The sequence below is a fragment of the Erpetoichthys calabaricus genome, chromosome 7 (assembly GCF_900747795.2).
Source record: "Erpetoichthys calabaricus chromosome 7, fErpCal1.3, whole genome shotgun sequence".
In the NCBI taxonomy this organism is placed as follows: Eukaryota; Metazoa; Chordata; class Cladistia; order Polypteriformes; family Polypteridae; genus Erpetoichthys; species Erpetoichthys calabaricus.
This window is the reverse complement of record NC_041400.2, coordinates 22,849,333-22,872,495: the sequence shown is the minus strand read 5'-3', so window position 1 is coordinate 22,872,495 and position 23,163 is coordinate 22,849,333. Positions and strand designations below refer to the sequence as shown.

General features: G+C 41.5%; 1 protein-coding gene across 2 annotated transcripts in view; it reads right to left on the bottom strand.

The window, feature by feature from the left end:
- ndst3 (N-deacetylase/N-sulfotransferase (heparan glucosaminyl) 3) overlaps positions 1-23,163 on the bottom strand; it is a 492,579-nt gene that overhangs the window by 300,792 nt on the left and 168,624 nt on the right. For both annotated transcript variants that reach the window (XM_028804992.2, XM_051930171.1), the window contains exons 4-5: positions 21,058-21,212; positions 1,863-2,048 (exon numbers count right to left, since the gene is read on the bottom strand). In XM_028804992.2, the coding sequence (XP_028660825.2) occupies positions 1,863-2,048; positions 21,058-21,212 (341 nt within the window). The remainder of the gene's footprint in view (positions 1-1,862; positions 2,049-21,057; positions 21,213-23,163) is intronic.

Here is a 23,163-nt window from a genome sequence, read left to right as displayed (position 1 = left end):
CCTTTGACGAAGAAGACTTTGTGTTCTTTTGAGCAGGAGTCGGGGCCGATGCTTCAAGTTTGATAACTGTTCCTTGTGAGGCTGGATCACCTCTGAAAGAGACTTGAGTTTGTATCTGCCGGAACAGCAATAAAGTTTCTACTCCTTAGAAAAACTGCTGTACTCTGCTGTGCAACTTTGTGACCCAAGCTGGACAAAATAAAAGATACTATTTGAAAAAAGGCTCTGTTAAACAGTGAAGCTCTAAAGAGCACAAGAGGCACATCTGGGAATGGCCGCAAAGGCAAGGCAATCCAAAGCAAACTAGTCCCAATTGCAAATCCAGCAAACAAAATCAAAAAACAGTCCACAGGTCAAAATAAATATGAAAAAATTACAGTAGAAAACTCATCAATTCCCAAGGGCATTCAAATGAACCACAAGGAACTTTCAGAAACCCTCCACCTTTAGAAGGCTTGAGGGCAGTCCCTAGTAGTGATAGGTGGGTGGTCCCACTTCTGGGGGAACCACCCACAAAATACTTAGAGACAAAATCAAAATGAAGAATAATGCAAATAATTAGCAAAAGTAACACTAACATAAAGAAAATGGTCAAAAATGAACAAAGGGGACATAAAACAAGAATTTGAACTCCAGCAATCCTGGCATAACAGTGGGATAGTACCATATATACTCGCATATAAGTCGGGTCTTGAAGCCCGAAAAATTGATCATTAAAATCAGACCCCGACTTATACGCCCGTTCAGAAATACAACACTTACAATGTTTTTTCATTGTTTACCTCTTCTTGCCTCCTCTAATCTCGCACCAGTTTCTTAGACACATCAAATTTTATTGCAGCAGCGCAGTTACCAATTTCTTTTGCTACTTCAACGACTTTTCATTTAAAACCAGCTTCATATTTTCTTCTGATTGAACACTCCATCATAGATAAAGGATGCTCTTATGACAAAGGTGTGAGATACAAAAAACACAAATCAGTGCAAACGTCGCTACGGAATAGTTCGGTTATTACCGTGTGGTCACGTAGGCACAATACATAGAAAAAAAAGACTCTCAGGTGGGCGTTAGCATATCCTAATTTCTTGGACCAATAGCGTGAGTTTTCCGCATTTGACTTATATGACGGACATTATTAAATTCCAGAAATTATACAGTAAAATCATCGCCCGACTTATCCGCGGGAGAACTTAAACGTGAGTATACTGTATACGGTAGTTGTACAGTTATTACTGTCATTATCACTGTCTTCCTTGTATATTACTTAACTAAGTGTATTACTCCAACTTTTTTGGAGTGTGTTGCAGGCAACTATTTCTAAATTTGTTTATGTTTAACAAATAGAATTAAGTTTGTCCATGAAAACACTGAAAATCTTTTCTTTGTCATTTTGCCTGTTAAATAAAGGTTCAAGTGAATTACCAAATTACAGATTTTAGTTTTTATTGCATTTTGTATAGTAACAATGAAAATGTCAATGTCCCATCGAAATTCTCCAATACTAACATTGTTAACTAAGAACCCTCATTTAGGCGTAACACTTGGAACAAACCACCGATCCTCACTGCTTCAAAAATCAGATACTCACCCCTGACATCATAAGACCCTGTATCTATGAAACTTTGGGATATGGCGTTGCAATAACAAGTTTACACCCCAGTGCGCTAATGCCTTTCACTTCTTGCATGTTATAGAACAATGGTAAACTATTTATATGGAAAAATTCAAGAACCACATTAAAACAATCCACAAAGTTATTTGTATGGTCATCGCCACCATTTTGTCACTACATGTTAGAAGACAAAAGAGAGAATGATGGCAAATCTTGGCCCCATGAGTAAGGGATATGACTGGAATTTACCATGATATTGTTGTGTATGAACCCTCTTCTGTATCTTGCAGGTTTCAGATGAGGGTACTCCTCAGTACTTGTCACCTTGATTTCCCAAACCTTTTTCCACGCCTCATACAGCTGGACGTGAACGGGGTACACACCAGAATGGTGAGGAGCCACTGCGTAGCCCATGTCAGTAGGGATTCCATGTTCCTGCAATGGAAAAAAAAAATAATAAAGACAAGCTACTTCCAGCTCATTCACAGTAAAATCACTTTTCAAAAAAAATCACACAAAAACATCACAAGGACAATAAATGATTCATTCCTCCTTGTCAGAAGCAGTTAACTTTACTTTATGAACTAAGTACTTAGTGCTTAAAACAGCATGCTTTAAAGTACTCAGAGAGGTCTTACTTTATCACTGTAATGGCCAATATTTAAAGTCCCATAAAATTTTGATAGGCCTATTTTCCAAACATTACATATTTTTAAATATTTCTCAAGTCAGGATCCATTAAAAGGCTGCCAAAGTTTGAACATGGTTACAGGGATGGGAAAAAAACATTCACAAGTTCACTTTAATATTTAAAATTCTATGCAGTGCAGGACTGGGTCACAGGGTAATGACACCCGGGCTGAACCGTAACTAAAATTAACCAGCCGTCAGCTATACAGAAATCCTGTGCTGCATTGTTCTTTGCATCCTAAAATATCATCCGGTAGGAAACAATCTTTTTTGTTATGTCTGCTAGTCAGAGCTTTCTCCCTTCATTTTCTGCATTAGTGTGGTAAGGTGCATTTAGAGGTCTGGGCCGAAGTACAGTTTTTAGAAATAAATCTCGGGCTCTGTGGGTAGTTACGGATGTGGCGCTGTGCGGCCACAGGGTGTTCAGTCTGGAGGCCAGCCGACTGCTTTGTTACGGGCAGCCATGATCGGCTCAACTATTCCACATTGGCAGTCCGCGAGTCGTAATTATAGCACTGAACTGATGGGAGCACAAAAGGAACCTGAGGAAAAAGGAAAGAGATGAAAAGAACGATGGGTGAGAAATCGAGAAAGTGAGGATGAAGAAGAGAAAGAGCAGAATTGGGGTGGCAACCAGTGAAAAGTGAAAGCAGTTAAGTGAAGCGGTCGGGTGTGACGGATGGCCAGGGCCATTACCCAACTGGGATGCCAACTGGGTGGAAAGGCAGAGGGAGAGACCATATTTGGGATAGTATCTTCCCCAAGACACTAGAGGGCAGCCCCCCTGGGTTGCTACTGTAGCACAGATCCCCACAGGGCATGCCGGGAGTTGTAGTTTGGAGCAGCCCTGTCGGGTTCCTTGGGTGCCACCAGGGTTGTGCTCTAGGTGTACTAGAGTTCTTAGAGGAACTGCTTCCACCACACCCAGAAGGGTAGCCAGAAGAAGGTCAAGAAATACTTCAAGCACTTCCTGGTGCACTATAAAAGGAGCCGCCTCACCACCAGTTGAGAAGCCAGAGATGGGAAGTGGAGGACAAAGCCTGCGGGAGGAGGAGTGGAGACAGAGAGAAAGAGACAGGAAGATAAGGACAGTGTATTATATCTTTGGTGCTTTGTACCGTGCTGTGTAGTGGGGAGCAAAAGAAAAACAATTCCCCAGTTAAATAAAGGTGTGCTATTGGGAAAGACTTGTGTCTCAGCCTGTCTGTGTCGGGGTTAGGAGAGCAGTACGCCCTCTGGTTGTTCACACAAGGGAAACCCAGTGATGGAGCTGCGTGTTAGGCAGTCCAAGGGTGGACCGGATTGCTCCTGCTGCACTATGGTAAAAAAAAAACAAATAAATAAAAAAATACATGGATGACAGTTTAGTTTAAGTACTGCAAAAATGCATCTATTGCTCATTTACTGTTATGTAACAAGACCTTCACAAAGGCTTCTTTCTTTTGGTCTTGATAAGACATATCAAACATCAGTAAATCGGTTATTCATCTCTTTGCAGCGTGGCATATTGACATATTGGTAAAATGACTTATTGTTTTTAAGGATTCACATGCCTTATATTAAATATGTAACATTAAGAGAAATGTGCCTCAGTAAAGCCACCTCAGACCACTCCAAAGTGAGATTTTGTTAGCAGGTCTGACTGCAGACATGAGGAAACCTGTTACTGAAGCTTTGTAAGTGTTCTGAAAACCCAAAGAAGAGTATGTTATGGTCTTGGTACATCACAGTAAATGAGTAACAGATGCAGTTTTGCAATATCTAAGTGTCACCAAAAATATATCATGGCATTCACAGATTTCCAAACTCGGGCACACATTGATTCGTGCCACAGAGCAGTGCCATGGGACCGTCTCATTTCATTGTTTGAAGTCACAGCTCTGGCCACAGCTGAAACGTCTTTTTTGTTTCTGACCTATCTGTGCAGATGCTTTGCACTTTCTTCTTCCATCAAGAAGATTGAAATGCATTGTAAATAGTAATGAATATTTTGTTACTGTTACTATGTTACAAGGTCTCATGTATTTTCTGACTCTGGGAGAAGTGTTGTTGGTGGGAGGGGGGCCTTTAAAGCTTGATTTAACATGTAGCTGTGCCACATGGCTAATTGCACAGGCATTTTCGCAGGCATGCAAAATTAACCATGTTGGGTGGTGCAGCACCGATCAGTGTTATATATTTGGTGGCAGTGAACAAAATTTTCCCATTATGATGAGCTAATATATCCCACCAATGAAAATACTGCAATTTTTTTTTAAGCAAGTGGGGTGTAAAACTGCTAGAGTACTGATAGGGCAGTGACATAAAATATAAGTTAGAATACACTTAAAGTATTCATACAAGAATGTTCTGAGCATGGCTGCTACAGCTCTGTGATGTCAGTTTGGCCTCGCAAAGCACCATAAGGTTCGGGAATAATAAAGTTTGTCTACGGTAGCTGCAATGCGAATTTAACGAAAAATATTCGGTGAACAAGGTCACCGGCGAACACAGGATATTTGCTGTGGAAAACTCTTTTGCAAATTCTGCCATTCAACACTACACCTGGTAGGAGTCGCTCTCTACTGCTGCCGATCTGTTAATTGAGTCATGGGGTCTCTGCAGCTGGGACTGTTTTATACCAAACTAGCTGTCTCCTTCAGCTCTGCCCATGTAGTAGTGAAACAGTACAAACTTTAAAAATCAATAAAAAATTTAAAGAAAATGTAATCATTTGTATTGAGAAGAGTTTATATTGATAGGTTTCGTATCTAAGGGCCTCTTGATATACAGTATTTTTGGTTTTGTAAAAAGTTGGCAAGGTATCTCTGGCCAGGCGGAAGGTAGGTACACGCCAATGTCAAACGTTGGCCACCGTATCTGATCGTGTTCAGCTCTGATGGGAGAGCGTCCCCCGCATAGGGAGAAGAGCACATGGCCGTAATATTTCTGCCAATGAGCAGGTACCCTCTAAAACACACATAGCTCTGATCTCTCTCTCAAAAACATCAAACGTTACTCGTTAACAATCTGTAGATGATAATGTCTGCTGAACAAACAGGTATCGCTAGCTAAGCAGAGGCTCCAACATGTAGTGAGAAGTAGAGAGACTCGAATGAAGGCTGGCGTGTGAGTGAGGAGGACCCCATCCGGCTTGCTACTCTTGAGGTCCTGTCTCCCCCTCCCCTCGGCCCACAGCATCTCTCTCGGATTCACGTGAGAGAATGATAACAGAAGTCACAAAATCAACCAGAATGTTCAAGCAAATTATAGAAAAAAAACCAATCTAAATCCCTTAAGTAGTTCTCTTGTGAAAAGCAGACAGACATACATACAGGAGAAAGTAGGGTGAAATGACCCCTTTTATTGGCTAACTAAATAGATTACAAATGCAGGCTTTCAAGGCAGCTAAGGCCCCTTCATCAAGCAAGGTGTAAAGGGCCTTAGCTGCCTTGAAAGCTTGCATTTGTAATCTGTTTAGTTAGCAAATTAAAGGGGTCATTTCACCCTACTTTCTCCTGTATCAATCTGTGGCTACCACGGTACAACACTCTACTGCTATATACATACAGACAGACAGATGTTGGATTTTATAGATACAGGATGACATTCAAAAATCCGGCCATCGATAATTCGGTTCCTCCAGATTTCAGGCATGGATTTCGGAGCGCGTTTTCAAATTTACTGCGTTAGCACGCCATTGTTTTCTGGAGGCGTCGTTTATGTTTTGATGGAGCTGTAGTCGATAATCAGTTGTTGGGTCTTGCTTTTTATTAGTTATTTGCTGCTGTATAGCCCCATTATGGATTCAGAAAAGAAAAGAGGTGGCGTAAAACGTAAACATCATACGTTGTTGATCGCAGAGAAAGTGGAAGTGCTAAAAAAACTTGATAGCGGCGTGTCTGTGCGAGCCATTTGTGAAACATACCACATTGGCCCTTCAACAGTATATGATATTAAAAAATAGAAAAACTGTTAAAGTTCTTTTCTGACAGTGGATCAAAAAAGCAAATGTTTGTAAGGAAGTCAATGATGGAGGGAAAAAGTTCAGAACTGGACCAAGCTCTCATAACCTGGTTTAATCTTTGTGTAAGTGAAGGTGTGGAACTTTCTGGTGATTTATTAAATGAACAAGCCAAAGTGGTTCATGAAGAGCTGAAAGTGTGAATATTCACAAGGTTGGCTTCATCGTTTCAAGTCGTGACATGGCTTACAGTTTCGTGCGATGTGTGGGGAAAAACGTTCAGACGACAAAGATGCGGCTAGTGCATATGTGGATGAATTTGCAAAGTTAGTTAATGATGAACATTTAAGTCCTGAACAAGTGTACAATGCTGACGAGACCGCCTTGTTTTGGAGATGTACGCCAAAAAGAACTCTAACAACCGAGGATGCAGAATCGCCATCGGGGTTTAAAGCTTCGAAGGATCTCATCACGGTAATGTGCTACTCTAATGCTGCGGGTACCCATAGATGCAAGTTGCTCGTTATCTGGAAATGTTTACATCCAAGGGCCTTCAAGAGTATGACACAGTTTCCTGTCCATTACCGTGCCAACAAGAAGTGGTGGGTTACCACTGATATTACTTTGGATTGGTTTCAAAAATGTTTTGCTCCTGAGGCTAGTGCTAACAAATTCTGTAGAACTATTTTATTTAGTTGGTGAACATTAAAATTTCATTTGCTTTTCATTTAGTGTTTAATTTTCTTTCTTTAAAGGACTGTACAGGTAGTCATTTTCTGTTAAATATATGCTGCATATATAACCATCCAAAATCTGGCATTTTTGAAAATCTGGCACTCCTCAGGTCCGGAGGTTGCTGGATTTTTGAATGTCAACCTGTATATAGAGATGTCCCAATTCTAAACTGCTTCATGAGCAAGATCTGAATGTGATTGTTCACACCTTTCTACTGGAACACAAATAACAAACTCTTATTTAGAAGAACCGTGGCAGTATTTAGATTTATGACTGCAAGAGACGTGACAGTAATGTCTCTCTGAATGATACTCGAGACTGAGCCCCACTACTTTGTTGCCACCCACTGCTGCCAAACTGCCGAATAGCCCCATATGTAACTAGGCTGGCTTCATACAGTATGTACAGGAGGACTCCGCCCTAAGTCTCATTATCCATCATATTTAAACTTTGGCCTTTGTAGCCACCTTTCTCTCAAAGAATGAAATGTAAGCTCCACCTCAATCAGGCTAAAGAAGTGTTCTCTTACCACAAGTGGCTGATTCATCTTTTGACTACATAGGCTGTGACATCACCGTCCCTATAAGTCATTCTCACAATGATTCTTGGGACCCCATCTCTGAAAATTTTCACTCCCGGCTGCTGTCAACCTGGTGAATTCAAGTCATGGCATCAAGGGTAAGTGGGTTTGTTTGAAATCTGCTTTGCCTGTTTGCTTTCCAGCCTAACCCATAGCTCTCTCTCTTCTTCTTCTTCATCTTCTTTCGGCTGCTCCCATTAGGGGTTGCCACAGCGGATCAACTTCTTCCATCTGTTCCTGTCCTCGTCATCTTGTTCTGTTACACCCATCACCTGCATGTCCTCTCTCACCACATCCATAAACCTTCTCTTAGGCCTTCCTCTTCTCCTCTTCCCTGGCAGCTCCATCCTTAGCACCCTTCTCCCAATATACTCAGCATCTCTCCTCTGCACATGTCCAAACCAACACAATCTCACCTCTCTGACTTTGTCTCCCAACTGTCCAACCTGAGCTGACCATAGCTCTTATCTAACAGAACTTAAGAAATATTCCCTTAACTGAAGCCACATTTGGGTGTTTGTTTGCAGCTGCTAGAACATCACTGTCTCTTTGGATCAGGCTAACACTAACCCCCTATTAAGCTTCATCCACTGCAACCAGTCGGGTGTTTCCGAGTTTTGAAATCAGACATATCTGCATTCCTTTTCTTTGGATGTTACCCTCTCTTTTACTCTTTTACTTTGCCAGTGGGGTTTGAACTTTGATCTTCGTACTTACCACTCCTCCCATGAATCTCATCCAATCAAGCTAAGCAAACATTACTTTAGCCCAAGTGGCTGGTCAGGCTTTTGACTGCAAGGGCTGGGATGTCACTATAATTTGGGAATAGCCTCACAATAATTCCTGTTACTTTTAGTCTGAGTTTAGGCAGAAGGCCATCTCTGTCACTTCAGCCTTCAGCTGTTACCGGGGTTACACTGAGAATTTATTTTCTGCTTAAATGCACAAAAAGTGGACATTAATTTTCATTTTTTAATAAGCCTATTCCTGCGTGTTTTCTGTTTTTGTACAGACCCCTGGTAGTGTAAAGCCTAATTTAACAAACCCAAATTTTACCCTTCAACACTCACATTAAAATGACGGTGCTGTATAATACGTCGGCCTGATTTATATGTACATGTAGCCATGGCAACCATCGGAGTGACGCACAGGAGCTCGGCTGCAGTTAACCGCTGAGCCGATAGGCAAGTTGCCGGTGCATACAGTAAAAACAGTGCACCCCAGAAAAACAGATGGCCTAGACCACCATAAACCAAATACTGTATACATTTCAGACTCATAAAATCACAAGACAAAGTGAACTGAACTAATGAGGGAAGGAAAAAGCAAACTGACAGAGCAAGCCCTTTAAGCGGAGCAAATCATGTCAAGTATTCCCAAGGAGCAAGAGAAAGCGTTCCATTTTTTCCATTCTTGATGGTTAGCGTTTTCCTCCATTGTGCACAAAACAGGCACATAAAATGAAACCCTAAGTGCCTTGTTAGTGTCATCGGAATAGTGCGAAGACAACAGAAATTTATGACAGCCGTAACTTTTTTATACTTACAGGGAGAGGTAGGAATGAAATTTGGACTGCTATGGGGTACGGTTTCTAGTTTAGAAAGGTAAAACGACTTGAGAAAAATCAACCTACATCTATACAGAAACCATTATGGGGAATCAAAGTACCTTTATGGTGCCGCTATGAACTACAAAGAAGCACAATGGCCTGGTTCTAGGTGCTGTTCCATTAAAAGCAAGAAAGTTGAAGGAAAACGTGCACCTCCTATATTACTGGCAATTACATCAAATGTAAGAAATAGATATCCAAATTCAATATGCAACATACTTAATATTTACATTCTTTGTGGTTTTTCTTCATATCTTTGCAAGCAAAATGCCTAAGTTTTGTTAAGCACTTTCACACTCACACACCACAGTTGTATAACCTCAATTCCAGAACAGTTTGGATAGTATGGAAAAACAAATAAGGAGTGATCTGTGAATGCTATTCACACTGTACAATACTGAAAACACAATATTTGATGTTTAACCTTGTAAATGTTTATATATGTATTGTGATATAGGACACTGTATAGCGCCCGACCCGACACAGATTCACACTGAGGCAGGCCCGGTCTTAGGTATTATGGGGCCCTAGGCGAAAGGGGGGTCCAGGGGCGCCCCCCTGGAAGCTCTGTGAAATGCGTGAAAATTAGACCAAGGAGTCGATCCGGGGCCCCCCGAACGCCGGGGCCGTAGGCGGTCGCCTACTTCGCCTATGCCTAAGGCCGGGCCTGATTGGGACAAATAATGCTGTAGTATATTTAAGTATATATGACATTTGCTCACTCGGACAATTTGTTTTGGGGGCCCCCAAGAAGGCGGGGGCCCTAAGCTATAGCTTGTGTAGCTTATACGTAAATCCTGCACTGCACTGAGGCACGTGTAAAACACAACAAAGACTTTATTTTTCTTCACCTGTGGGGCACGTCTTCCCCGTGAACCCCACAGGCATAACACAGTCCAAAATAAGCACACACCACCACCAAACACTCTTCTTGAACCACCACTCCTCCAGTCTAGCTTCGTCCTCCACCTCCCGATTCTGGCTCCTGAGTGGTGGTTGCTGGCCCTTTTTATAGCCCACCCAGAAGTGCTCCAGGTGCCTGATCACCTGTTTCTGATTGCACTTCCGGGGTGGGGCTGTAGTGTCGTCCAGGCCAGCTCAGGGACCCATGCAGCACCCCCTGGCGGCCACCCAAGATCCCAACAGGGTTGTGGAGAACTCCATCTCCCATGGAGCCCTGTGGGAAACTGAGGCTCCATCGTCAGCCAGGGAGGCTGCCACCAAACGGCCATGGGGAGGTACTGAGAAGCCCATGGTTGCTCCCCCAGAACATAAGTAGAAGGGGCTTCCTGCCACAATATATATCAACTCTATATATAAAAAATCCTAAGCCTAAAAGTGCAACGGTGACATTTTTACATCACGTTTTTTGTCACACTTTAAATCAGGCTTATTTTAAAACCTACATATATATGTTTGGTATCATTCTTTTCAGAATTTATCGAACTTTAACATGATGTTGTTAGATTTTCAAATTCTTATTCCGTTTTTAAATTATAAACTAACAAATATCAAGAACTCACGTCTCGCGAGACGAGACTTTGTGCCAAGAGATTTAATCTCACCTGGGGCCGGAAATAAAAGACAAAGAGCAGGGCAGCTGCTGTACAGGCTTTTAAATGTTTGAAAAGCCGTGTGAGATGCAGATCATGCGGCACAGAAGCAGCAGTAAGCCAGCAGCTGATTGAGCAAAGAGGAGGTAAAAAAAACTATTTGTTTCCAATTGTATGACCGTTTAAGAGGGGGTTTCGGAAGAGCGACCGCGTCTCCTTGGGGTGTATTCAGCCCCCCACTTCACAACGCGAGCAGCAGAGATGTGAAGTGGCTGGCATGTAACACAGGCCGGGTTGTTGGCGAGCAAAGCGAGCAGGGGGCGAACACCCTAGGTCACACACACACACTATATATGAACTAAAATATACAAAAGTTGGGACAGTTGCTTTACTTGGAGTGCCTCTCTGGTCAATTCAGTTGATTGGACGTGATTAGGCAAACACCTCTCTATATAATCAAGTCCCATCATTGACAATGACTGCAAAAACCAAGCCATTAAGTCGAAGGAGCCACTTGCAGAGCTTAGAGAGGATTATAATGCAGCAGATTTGAGGAAGGCAGTAAGAATTCCTGCAGCAATTATGACTCCATAATTCTTATATGGAATAGGTTTGGAACAACCAGGGCTCTTCCTAGAGCTGGCTAACTGGCAAAGCTAAGCAAGCTGGGGAGGAGGACCTTGGTAAGGAAGGTGAATAAGAACCTGATGGTCACTATGGCTAACAGCCAGATAACCTGTGTGGAGATGGGAGATACTTCCAGTAGGACAACCACACAAGCAACACTCCACAAATCTTGGCTTTATGGCAGAGTGGGCAGAAGGCACATGAAAGCTTGCTTAGAATTTGTATAAAAAATCCAAAAGGATTCTTAGACTCTGTGAAAAAAGATTCAAGAACCTGATAATACCAAGATTGAACTGTTCGGCCTCAATTCAAAGTGTCACGTCTGGAGGAACCAGGCTTCACTCACTGTCTACTGTACATAAAACCGTTCCATGGTAGTGGCAGCACTATGCTGTGCGCTTGTTTTTCAGTGGCACTTGATGACAAGTGGAATGTAACAAAGTATGAAGATATCTTTAATAAAAAACCTGCTTCAGGGTGCACTGGACCACTGACTGGGACAAACATTTACCTGGCAACAAAACAATGAGTACAAAGTACTCTACCCTAAGTACAAAGCAAAGGCAACACTGGAGTGGCTTAGGGTCACTTCTGTGAATGTTCTTGAGTGATCCAGCCACAGCCCAGACTTAAACCCAACTCTACACCTCTGGAGACAACTAAAAATAGTTGCCCACTGACAATCTCCATCCAACCTGACAGAGCTTGAGAGGATCTGCAGAGAAGAATGACAGAAAATCCCCAAATCCAAGGATTGTGAAGCTTGTCACATCATACCCAAGAAGATTCCAGGCTGTAACCGCTGCCAAAGGGGCATCAGCTAAGTAGTCAGTGAAGGCTCTGAATACTGGGGTCAATGTGATATTTCAGTTTTTATATTTTTCATAAATTAGCAAAAATTTCTAAAATCTTGTTTACAATGTATCATTCTTGGGGTATTGTTGTTTAATGAGGGGAAAAAATAAATTTAATTGATGTTAGCAAAGGCTGCAACATAAGAAAATGTGTAAAAATGGAAAGGGTCTGAATACTTTCTGAAGGCGTTGTATTACAATATATGGTATGACACCATATTATATATTATCCATCCATCCATTATCCAACTCGCTATATCCTAACTACGGGGTCACATGGGTCTGCTGGAGCCAATCCCAGCCAACACAGGGCACAAGGCAGGAAACAAACCTCGAGCAGGGCGCCAGCCCACTGCAGGGCACGCACACACACACACAGCCACACACCAAGCACTCACTAGGGACAATTTAGAATCGCCAATGCACCTAACCTGCATGTCTTTGGACTGTGGGAGGAAACCCACGCAGACACAGGGAGAACATGCAAACTCCACGCAGGGACGACCTGGGAAGCGAACCCATGTCTTCTATAACTGCGAGGCAGCAGCGCTACCCACTGCACCATTGTGCTGCCCCATTATATATTATATTATATTATGGCAACATGCTTGTGCAGTTGTTAATGCTACTGACCCACTGACCCTCCGCCCCAGGGCTCAGTGTGGGTCCTACAATGCAGATTGGGCTGATCAGCAAAGCAAAACTGACCTGGAGTGAATAAGTGTAGGTGTGTGTCGTATCGTTGTTCCTAAACCTTGCCTGGACATTCATCAACTTTTTTTTTTTTTTTTGGTTCTTTATTTCGCCTTATACAATTTCTTGTATTAGGAATTTGTGAGTTTTCCCATACCCCTTGGTGTCAGAGTGCAGATCCTTAGCCTCAGAGCCACCACTCTGACTTCTCGTAATCCTGAAATGGACATGGCGAACAGAAGGATAAATTAATAATGTCTTACAATGAACTTTTTTCCCCAATTTACGGCTCATTCCTTTTTTAGTTGGATTGCATTTAACGCACAAAGCACTAATTGCAAAAGTCCCTGTCTTTCTGTCTGTCCGCATGAAACAACTCGGCCCCACGTCGACCAATTTTGTTCTGACGTGGCACACTCATTCTTCAAAGAAATCTGCCGAGACAATTCAATTTTCGATCAGATATTCTCAAACAGATTGCGTTGTGCAAAGTTTTAAATTTTCCAATTTCTCCACTAAATTGGTGAATTTATGAACTTCTCCATTTTAAAACGGAGAAACATTCTGTGTGAGGACTTCAACTAGGAATGAGTTTACTGTTTCAATTTTACCTTGAGAGTAGTTGTGTGAGCTTGTATATTTTGCAGATTTTCCTCTTTGACCAGTCTGACAGCCAATCAGATGCCCAATGCAAGAAAGTCAAATGCTAGGCAGAGCGCACACACTAGCAGCTCATACTGCAGCACCTTTCTTCTGCTGCCTGAGGTAAGTCAACTAATAAAGTACAGAAAAAGATAACTTCTCTAGAGATAATTGGAAGGGGAAGGCAATTATGTAAACATAAATAAGACTGAATTGATTGAACACACTAATCTGCAGATTATTACTGTAAAGAACCAACATTATCTACCTGAAGTTAAACGATGTTTCAACTAATTAATAACACTGGAAAGGTGCAGCTGCCCTGACTGATATAAACATAGGGCGGGTTTAGAAATGGACAGTGGTGTTGGCAAGCGGGGGGATTCAGTGGCTTAAGCCCCTGATCTCTGGAGCCCAGCCCCTGATTTTTCAGTTTACACAAACAATTACGGCAAGAATCCTGATCTTCTTGCCCATCGTGGACTGAAAGCTTCCCCGTTATACAATGAATCAGTTCTTTTCCAAGTTCTTACTTATATACTTTATATAATTTTAATGAATTACTCTTTTAACAAATATGAATAGCTAGATGAGGAACTTATTTCATATCACGTTCTACTTTTATAGAATTATATTGATTTTGGTTTTATGCTAGCAGTGGTCATTTTGTATTAATGGTTATTTTTCAATAGCTAATTATTGGATACCACTCTATTGGAAATACTTTCAAAAAGGTTATGTTTAAGAAAACTGAACAAAATTCACAGACCCTTCACCACTAAAAAACATCAGTAGATGCCATTTTCACATCACTCAAAGTGGACTCTACTGCGTATGAAAGCCGTTGATCCACCATCATTTTAAACTCCATTGTAAAGCGATATTAAAAAGCAAGCATTTAATGTAGTCTACTAACACATGCAATTGCATGCTGTTATACTGCAGCTATTGCTTTTAAATATGAGTCATTATTGCAAATTATTTATTGAACAAAAATGTAATACAGTGATCCCTCCTCCATCGCGGGGGTTGCGTTCCAGAACCCCCCACGAAAGGTGAAAATCTGCAAAGTAAAAACCATATGTTTATATGGTTATTTTTATATTGTCACGCTTGGGTCACAGATTTGCACAGAAACACAGGAGGTTGCAAAGAGACAGGAACTTTATTCAAACACTGCAAACAAACATTTGTCTCTTTTTCAAAAGTTTAAACTGTGCTCCATGACAAGACAGAGATGACAGTTCCATCTCACAATTAAAAGAATGCAAACATATCTTCCTCTTCAAAGGAGTGCGTGTCAGGAGCAGATCATGTCAGAGAGAGAGAGAGAGAAAAAAAGCAAACAATCAAAAATCGATAGGTGCTGTTTGGGCTTATAAGTATATCGGGTGACAAAGCAGCGCAAGTAAGCCCAGCAAGGAAGGGAGCAATGTGAAGATAATCTTTCAGCATTTTTTAGATGAGCGTCCGTATCCTCTAGGGGTGCGAACAGCCCCCCTGCTCACACCCCTTCCGTCAGGAGCAGAGAATGTCAGAGCAAGAGAGAGAGAGAGAAAAGCAATCAAAAATCAATAGGCGCTGTTTGGGCTTTTAAGTATGTGAAGCACCGTGCAGGAAGCATATCGTACAACTAAGCAGCCACAAGTAAGCCCAGCAAGGAAGGGAGCAATGTGAAGGTAGTCTTTCAATGTTTTTTGAGGGGTATCCGTATCCTCTAGGGGTGCGAACAGCCCCCCTGCTCACAATATATTTGAGGAGTTTTATTTAATACGTAATACATGCTCTGATTGGGTAGCTTCTCAGCCTTCTGCCAATAGCGTTCCTTGTATGAAATCAACTGGGCAAACTGACTGAGGAAGCATGTACCAGAAATTAAAAGACCCATTGTCTGCTGAAATCCATGAACCAGCGAAAAATCCGCGATATATATTTAAACATGCTTACATATAAAATCCGCGATAGAGTGAAGCCACGTAAGTCGAAGCGCGATATAGCGAGGGATTACTGTAACTGACTTTTGGATGAAATAAATATAAACGTGAAATGGCCCATCTTTCATATCAACTAATTTAGTCTCTGAATGCAACTGAACCTTACGCCATGCATACATTGACTAATTTGTTTCTGTCTGATGCTGCCAAAATCTGTGTATGAATTAGATTGAAGATGTCTGATTACAGAAGGCAAATCAAATTTAGATTATATTATATTAGATTAGCAGACATTGTCAGATGATCTGCATTTATGGGGTGTATTAATAAGAGGATGAGATAGAGGAGAGGAGTCAGCTGGAAAGCTTAGTTTCTTGGTGTAAAGAGAATTAACATCAGCAAAATCAAGGAACTAGTTATTGACTTTCTCGCACCAGGCAGCCTCTATGTCCGGTCAATATTCACAGAGTGAATGTAGAAGTGGTCCACTCCACGAGTATATGGGGGTGCACATTAATGACAGGTTGAATGGCCTCGGAACACAGAAGAACTATATAAGAAAGGTCAGAGCATATCAGAGAGCTGAGGAGACTTCGTGCCAGCAAAGCAGCGGGTCCAGATGGAGTATCGCCATGACTGCTGAAGGTCTGTGCATCGGAGCTGGGGGGTCCTCTACAGCGCATCTTCAACCTGAGCCTGGAACAGGGGAGAGTCCCGAGGCTTTGGAAAACATCTTGTCAATCTTTAATTTAACATTGTTTTTTGTATCAGTATGGTGCTGCTGGAGTATGTGAATTTCCCCTTGGGATTAATAAAGTATCTATCTATCTATCTGTCTATCTATCTATCTTCTTCCTTAGGGCACTGCATTCTTTTAATGTGGAAAGTGACATCTTTCACATCTTCTATAACTCTGTGATGGCCAGTGCGATTTTCTAAGCTATGGTATGCTTGGCCAATAAGTTCACTTAAAGAGAGGTCCACCGAATCAACAAGGTAATTAAAAAGGCAGGCTCAGATATGGGTCACACTCTGGACTCCCTGGAGGTAGTGGCAAAGGACAGAGTTAAAACAAAACCAAGTGCCATTATGAACAACTCTGCACATCCACTCTGTGACACACTAACACTGAGGACTTTCAGCCAACAAATCATTCAGCAGAAGTGTGTCAAGATATGCTACCTTTATACCAATAGTAATATCCCTTTATTTGTCCCTGGGGGAAATTTGGCTTTTTACAGAAGCGTTTTAAATAAATAAATGCAAGGGACATTCAAAAAGTTTCTGAAGTTTTATATTTTCCTTGGAAACAGTGAAGGCGGGAGGAGTAGTAATTGGTCGTGTCTAAGAGTGTCATGTGACTAGTTCTATCTGGCAAGCCGGTTGCCCTTGCAGTTTAGTGTAAGAATTGTCACCCTGTGGTGAAGATGGCTGTGAAATTTACAAATTGCACCAAAGAGGAACAGCGTTCTGTCATACGCTTTTTGTGGGCGGAAGGTGTGCAGGGTGCACAAATTCATCTCTGCATGTCTGCTCAGTATGGGGATAAAGTTCTCTCTTGTCTATGAGTGGATTGAAAATAGCCGCACAAGTGTGACGGATGCAGAGCGCTCCCGATGTCCAGCTACAGCCACGACCAGATTTTCATGTGGTGATGATATGAAAGCAGCAGTGCATCAGTGCATCAGTGGCTATGCGCTAAACTAAAAATATTAAAAAGTTGGTATGACGCTGGGGAAATTGCATCGCAAAGGAAGGTGACTATGTAGACAAATGACGTAATTTGTTTTTGAAATTCTTAATAAATAGAGTTTAAAAAAGTGCAGAATCTTTTTGAACATCTCTCGTACATAGAGATAGATAAATAAATATATATACACCAACACTATAGTCTAAACACACACCAGAATGACTAAAAAGAAAATTTAAAAAGAAACAAACCTTGGCAGTCACAGTCACTGTGAGGCATTATAAAGTTCTGTCTGTCTATTTTATAGTGTGTGGTAAGACAGATCCCCCGTACACAGACAGACACGACACCAGATGTCCAAAACACACGTTTAATGCTTTTCTTCGCACTATACAGCACCACACAATGCTCAATTGGCCAACTCAGTCCCTTCTTTTCTCTCTCTTCTTCTCTTTCTGCTGCCCTCACTCCTCCAAACGCAAGCTCCGTCCTCTTCCTCCCAACTCCAGCTCATCTAATGGAGTGAGGCGGCCCCTTTTATAACAGCCCGGATGTCCTCCAGGTGCTTCATGATGATCTTCTGACGGCACTCCTTGGTGTGGCGGAAGTGCCGCATGAGCACCCGGAAGCACTTCGGATCAGCCTGGAATCTCTTCCGGCAGCACTTCTGCCATGACCGGGGTCCAGGGCTCCATAATCCTCTGGGTACTCCCTGCTGGTTGCCATGGGCCCCAACAGGGTTGAGCTTTTAAGCTCCGATACTGTGGCCCCCATGCAGACCAGGGCGGCTGCCCTCTCATTGTCCCTCTCTGGGTCCTTCAAGACGTCCCAGCTGGGCAGGATCCCTGACCGTCTGCCACAAGCGCCTTTATCTATATAGTATATAGTGCCTTTCATATCTATCTATCTGTTGCAGCAAGTATCCTGATCTTCTTGCCCATCGTGGACTGATAGTTTCCCCTTTATACAATGAATCAGTTCTTTTCAGTTGTTACTTATATAGTTTATATAATTTTAGAATAGATAGACATAAATTCTATCTATTAGAGAAAAGTCAAGCAAAATGACACCTTTTATTGTCTATCTATTATATAGTGCCTTTATCTATTTGTCTGTCTGTCTATCTATTATATAGTGCCTCTCATATCTATCTGCCTGTCTATTATCTAGATTAGATTACATTAGATTAGAACTGGATTGTCAAGTGAGGTTTGGGTGTGCGTTGCCCCTGATGCTGCAGAAATAATTTCTGATCTTCAGCCATATAAGGGATGGATGGATTTTGACTTTTTCTTTAACTCATAGTATGCAAATGTACTCATCAGAGAACCAAAAAGCATGCAAAGCAGCATTAGATATATCAGGAATTTATTATTCATGCCTCTTGATAGACTGAGGCCTTATATAAAATTAAGAACGCGACCTTGAGACGGAATGATTGCTTCTGTGCGAGTTAAACATGTGCTCAAAGTCGTTTTACCTGCCGGGTGCACATCTCTTGAGGCACTAGAAATGCGCTGCCTAGATGGCCACCATTGCACATACAGTGCTCTCCTATGGCATATGGCTCTGGATAATTTAGCAGGACATGGAGACAAAGTCAGAAAGGGTGGAAGAAGATAAAAAAAACCTTTTAAAGAAAATGCTCCACAAAAAAAAAAAAAAAACAATTGGGTGAAGCTGGGAAATCAGGACTTGAACTGGGCTCAGTCTATATAAAATATTCATCTTAACCTTTCAAGCATTTCCAATCAAGTAAATTATTCAAACCTCCTGCACAGAACCAGTAAAAAGTGGAACACGTAAAGAAAAGAGGAAGAAATCCGACACCACCCAAAGTGGAAGCATTAAGCGGAGCATAAAAAAACGAGTGAGAGTCTCCTTTTGGCAGCGTCTGGACAGATTGTACACACGAGATCCAACGCGCAGGTTGTTCTCCAAAGATCAGTGTTAATCCCTGGTTAATGGCCGAGCTCCCACTAGAGCAGCAATCAGGCATCCAAGCGGAAAACCAGAAGACACAAAGGCAAGTTTTTACATGCTTGGCAAACCACATGACCATTTGATAAAACACTTCAGTCTGCATGTTTCACAATGACGATAAAACAATACACTGGGTGCCATCCCATTATGGGTCTCAGCTGAGCAGCTACTCGAGCAACTGCCTATGCATTCCCCTGTAAGTTCAATGGTAGATCTGGGGGCCTTTATATCATACTATCCGCACATTCACAAAGAAAAAGGATTACAAAAGCAAAGAAAACAAAACGATGCATTAATAATACATCATTAGTTCAAAATTGATAAGTGACTGAAGGTAATTTATATCAGCGGCCCAGCTTGGCTCTGTGGTTACAATTAGCAGTCTATTCTTAGAGGCGAGTGGTGCATATGCACGCAAAAGCAATTTAAACTTGCCACAAATGCTAGCAATGCTTCTACTTAGTGCACTTCATCTTAATTCTTCTGATTCCTGATGGGTATGATGTATTTTAGTGAAAACAGCGGGGATAAAAAAAATCCAGGCTATCCGCCAGGGCCGCCGCGTTAGTATGTCTCATAAAGAGCAGATTGGTTATAGTCTAGTTCTACAGTAACGGACGATGCCCCTTTAATGTGGATTAACAGTTCACATAACCTTCATCTTGCTCAAAAGGGTTCCGGTGCTGACTGCTAAATTCACTTTTCCACATACTTTACGTGTTATTGCTTTTTGACACGGCAGCATAACTGCTTTGAATAAAGGTGTCAATCAAATATATAATAATAATAATAATAATATTCATAGAAGTGGAATGCAGGCAGATCATTTTAATGTAAGTTACACAGGAGTCGGCGTTGGGATCAGAATCTGTAAAATCACATCTTCAAGGCCACATCATTTGTCTTTAAGCCACCCTTTGTCAGCTAAAAAAGTGTCTGTCATTTAAAAGTTGTTTGTTTACTGCACTGGTTAATGAAACCTGTTCCCAAAGAAAGGAAAAAAATAAAATAAAAAAAGGCCATTAGAGCAATTTACATACGTAGAATGCCATCGCGGTACAAACTAGCAGACATCTGATTCTGTACTACCAATAAGAAATAAAGGCTCCCTGTCTTGTTGACAAATTATTTCATTGGACTGGGACCCTCTCTCCATTTTGATTTGCAGTTCAAGAGAACAATTTACATGAAGCATACTCTGAGGGATTAAGGCAAAGGAAGGAAAAGTGATAAAAGCAATAAAGCAGATTTGCTGTAAGTGAAGGGGTCCTTTTGAAAAGAGCTCATGTATAATGCAGCTTGCTTCTTCTTATTCTATTTAGATGTCAGGTTTAGATTATTAAACGGAAAAAAGAAGGGAGACGGTGATGCCACAGTAGACAGCAGCAAGCTATGTGCTGAAAATGTATCACAAAAATCAGACAGGGGTAGAAACTTCAGGTAATATGTGATCTGTTTTGTTAATTACAGCATCATGGGAACACATCCAGGTGCAGCTTTTTGTTTTTTATTTATGCGCACCCTCTTTGCAAACATTAGCTTTGCTCTGTACTTCTAAATAGTGCCGTGTAAGAATAAAGTGGTGGGAAACTGGAAAACCAAAGAGAGTACATGTACATAGACACCGATAAGGAGACAAACTGAACCCAGGACATGTAAGTAAACTTGTAAGACACTTCCTTTTGGATATCTTTCTGTTTGTCTGTTTGTTAGCTCGCTAATCGCACAAAAACAAATGAAGTGATTTTCACAAAATTTTGACATGTGCCTTCCCGTAGTTACAGAGTAGCACCAACTGTGTTTATGATCACATACTGTATGTACACATTTCTGACATGCTGGTCTTAACATATGAATCCACCTTCTTGAGCTACTTAAGAACTTTCTGGACAGTGTGAACTCATTTCTTACCAAGGCAAACTCCTTATTGAGGATCATCTGTTCAGCAAGAGAGGACTCATTGTGAAAGAGATGGGGCTGCATGTGACTCCACATGTGAGGAAACCACCAGAACTCATCAACATATTTCAGGAGTAGATCATCACCTTCATCTTCATCTTCAGTACCTAAAATGTGATAGCATTAGAATAGATTTTAACAACTTTTAAAATTACACCTGTGGCAGTCTTGACATATTCTCTTATGTAAGCCACATTGCATTCAAGACTTCATGCTACATTTAAATACTTTAATAGATGAAAATTACTAGAGAGCAGATCATACCAAGAACTTGAATAAACTACTAGAAGACACTTAAGTGAAGGCAGCAAACAATTTGAAGCTTATCAATGGAATTTCTTCATTAAAGGAATACATATATACTGTATATATATATATATATATATATATATATATATATTATATATATAGTTATTTACCTTATGTAGCTTGTAGTGATACGAGAGAAAAAATATCAATTTCATGTTTTTGTGGAGAACACAAAGTTTCTGACAGAATGGGACCCAATGGTGACCAATGCTGGACAACAGCAAACAATATCAAAAAATCCATGAGAATAATTTCATGTTACTTGTGTTACATAATTCACACATCCAGTCATCCAGTTGTATTCTCACATTGTGCAAAACACATATATTATTTGCTAAAAATACTATTAAATAAATAACTCTGGAAAATGAAAGCAGTCCACAAACAATAAGCCCCTTCAAACGGGGTTGTGCTTTTGAACAGTCCGGGTGAACTCCATGCTCCTTGTTTTCTGGCGCCTCTTGAACCTGAACTGTTGAGATGAGCCAGGCAAATGAGGACACACACATCCAAACAAGGTGTATGTGGATAGGTGTCAGTGCTCATGTTAAAATTAACAAAAACAAAACCGTTTGCAAATAAACAGAGCAGTGCAGTTCTTCAATAAATAAATAGTCAATATGCAAATTGAGGTTTTAAAGATCCATATAAATATTTCCAATAAAAACTCATGGGCAGGAGTCTGTACTTTACAAAAAAAAAAAATCACACAAGCCTTGGTGTGTTCTTCTACAACCGGCCTCTCCTCTGTTTGCCCCGAAAGAGATCCTGCAGCCAGAGGAGACGTCCTTCCGACAGGCACAGGGTCTCTGCTGTCCCAGGACTCCCAGCAGAGCGCCGCACTGAACCTCACCCACCTGTCGCTGCCACTCCTCAGCTTTTCATGAGTGTGTGCTTCGGGCCACTCCTGCTACCCCATAATGCTCAGTTAAAGTGTCCCTCATCAGACTCCTCGAGCCTCAGCTCTATGCTCCTTCTAGGGCTCTCCTTCCAGCTGCCTGCCTCTTCTCCTCCGCACCCTGTCGTCTCTCAATCTTGCAGTCTCTAGAAGCTTTTCCCCTTTAACATCCAACTCGCCTCCATTTCTTTCGTTCATTTAATCTTTTTGTATCTGTATGCCATGCAAGCTTCTTTATACCACTCAATGAGGTGCAAATGGGACCCTCCACTCTCTCTGAGGTGTGAATGTGGCACATGGCTGATCAACCTGCATTTGCATGCGAGTGCGCGATCATCACCCAAGCATCGCAAATCAACCCCAGAGTACTTCCTCCATACACCCACTCGTACCCGTTCTAATCCTGCACGGTCTTGGGATGCGATTATTGATTTAAAACTCTGTCCTATGCCATGGACCACTTATCACAGCAACACAGTGCAAGCCAGCAAAGTATGGAAAATCTTGTACTAATTACTCCCTAAAAATGGCCAAAGTAATTTATAAAAGAAACAGAAAGCAGATCAGTATGAGGAATGCATGAAGCACAAGACATTGCACTACAGACGAGTGCCAACTTGATTTTCACCCACATATGAAAAGGACTATCTGACAGAGGTAAATTTGAAAAAGCCACCAAGGAAGCATCGCATGCAATTCTTCCACTCTATAAAACAAAGAAACTCCTGTTTTAAAGAATCATAGAGTCCTGGGGCCTCATGTATAACGCCGTGCGTAGAACTCACACTATAACATGGCGTAAGCACAAAAGCGGGAATGTGCGTATGCACAGAAAAATCCAGATGCAGGAA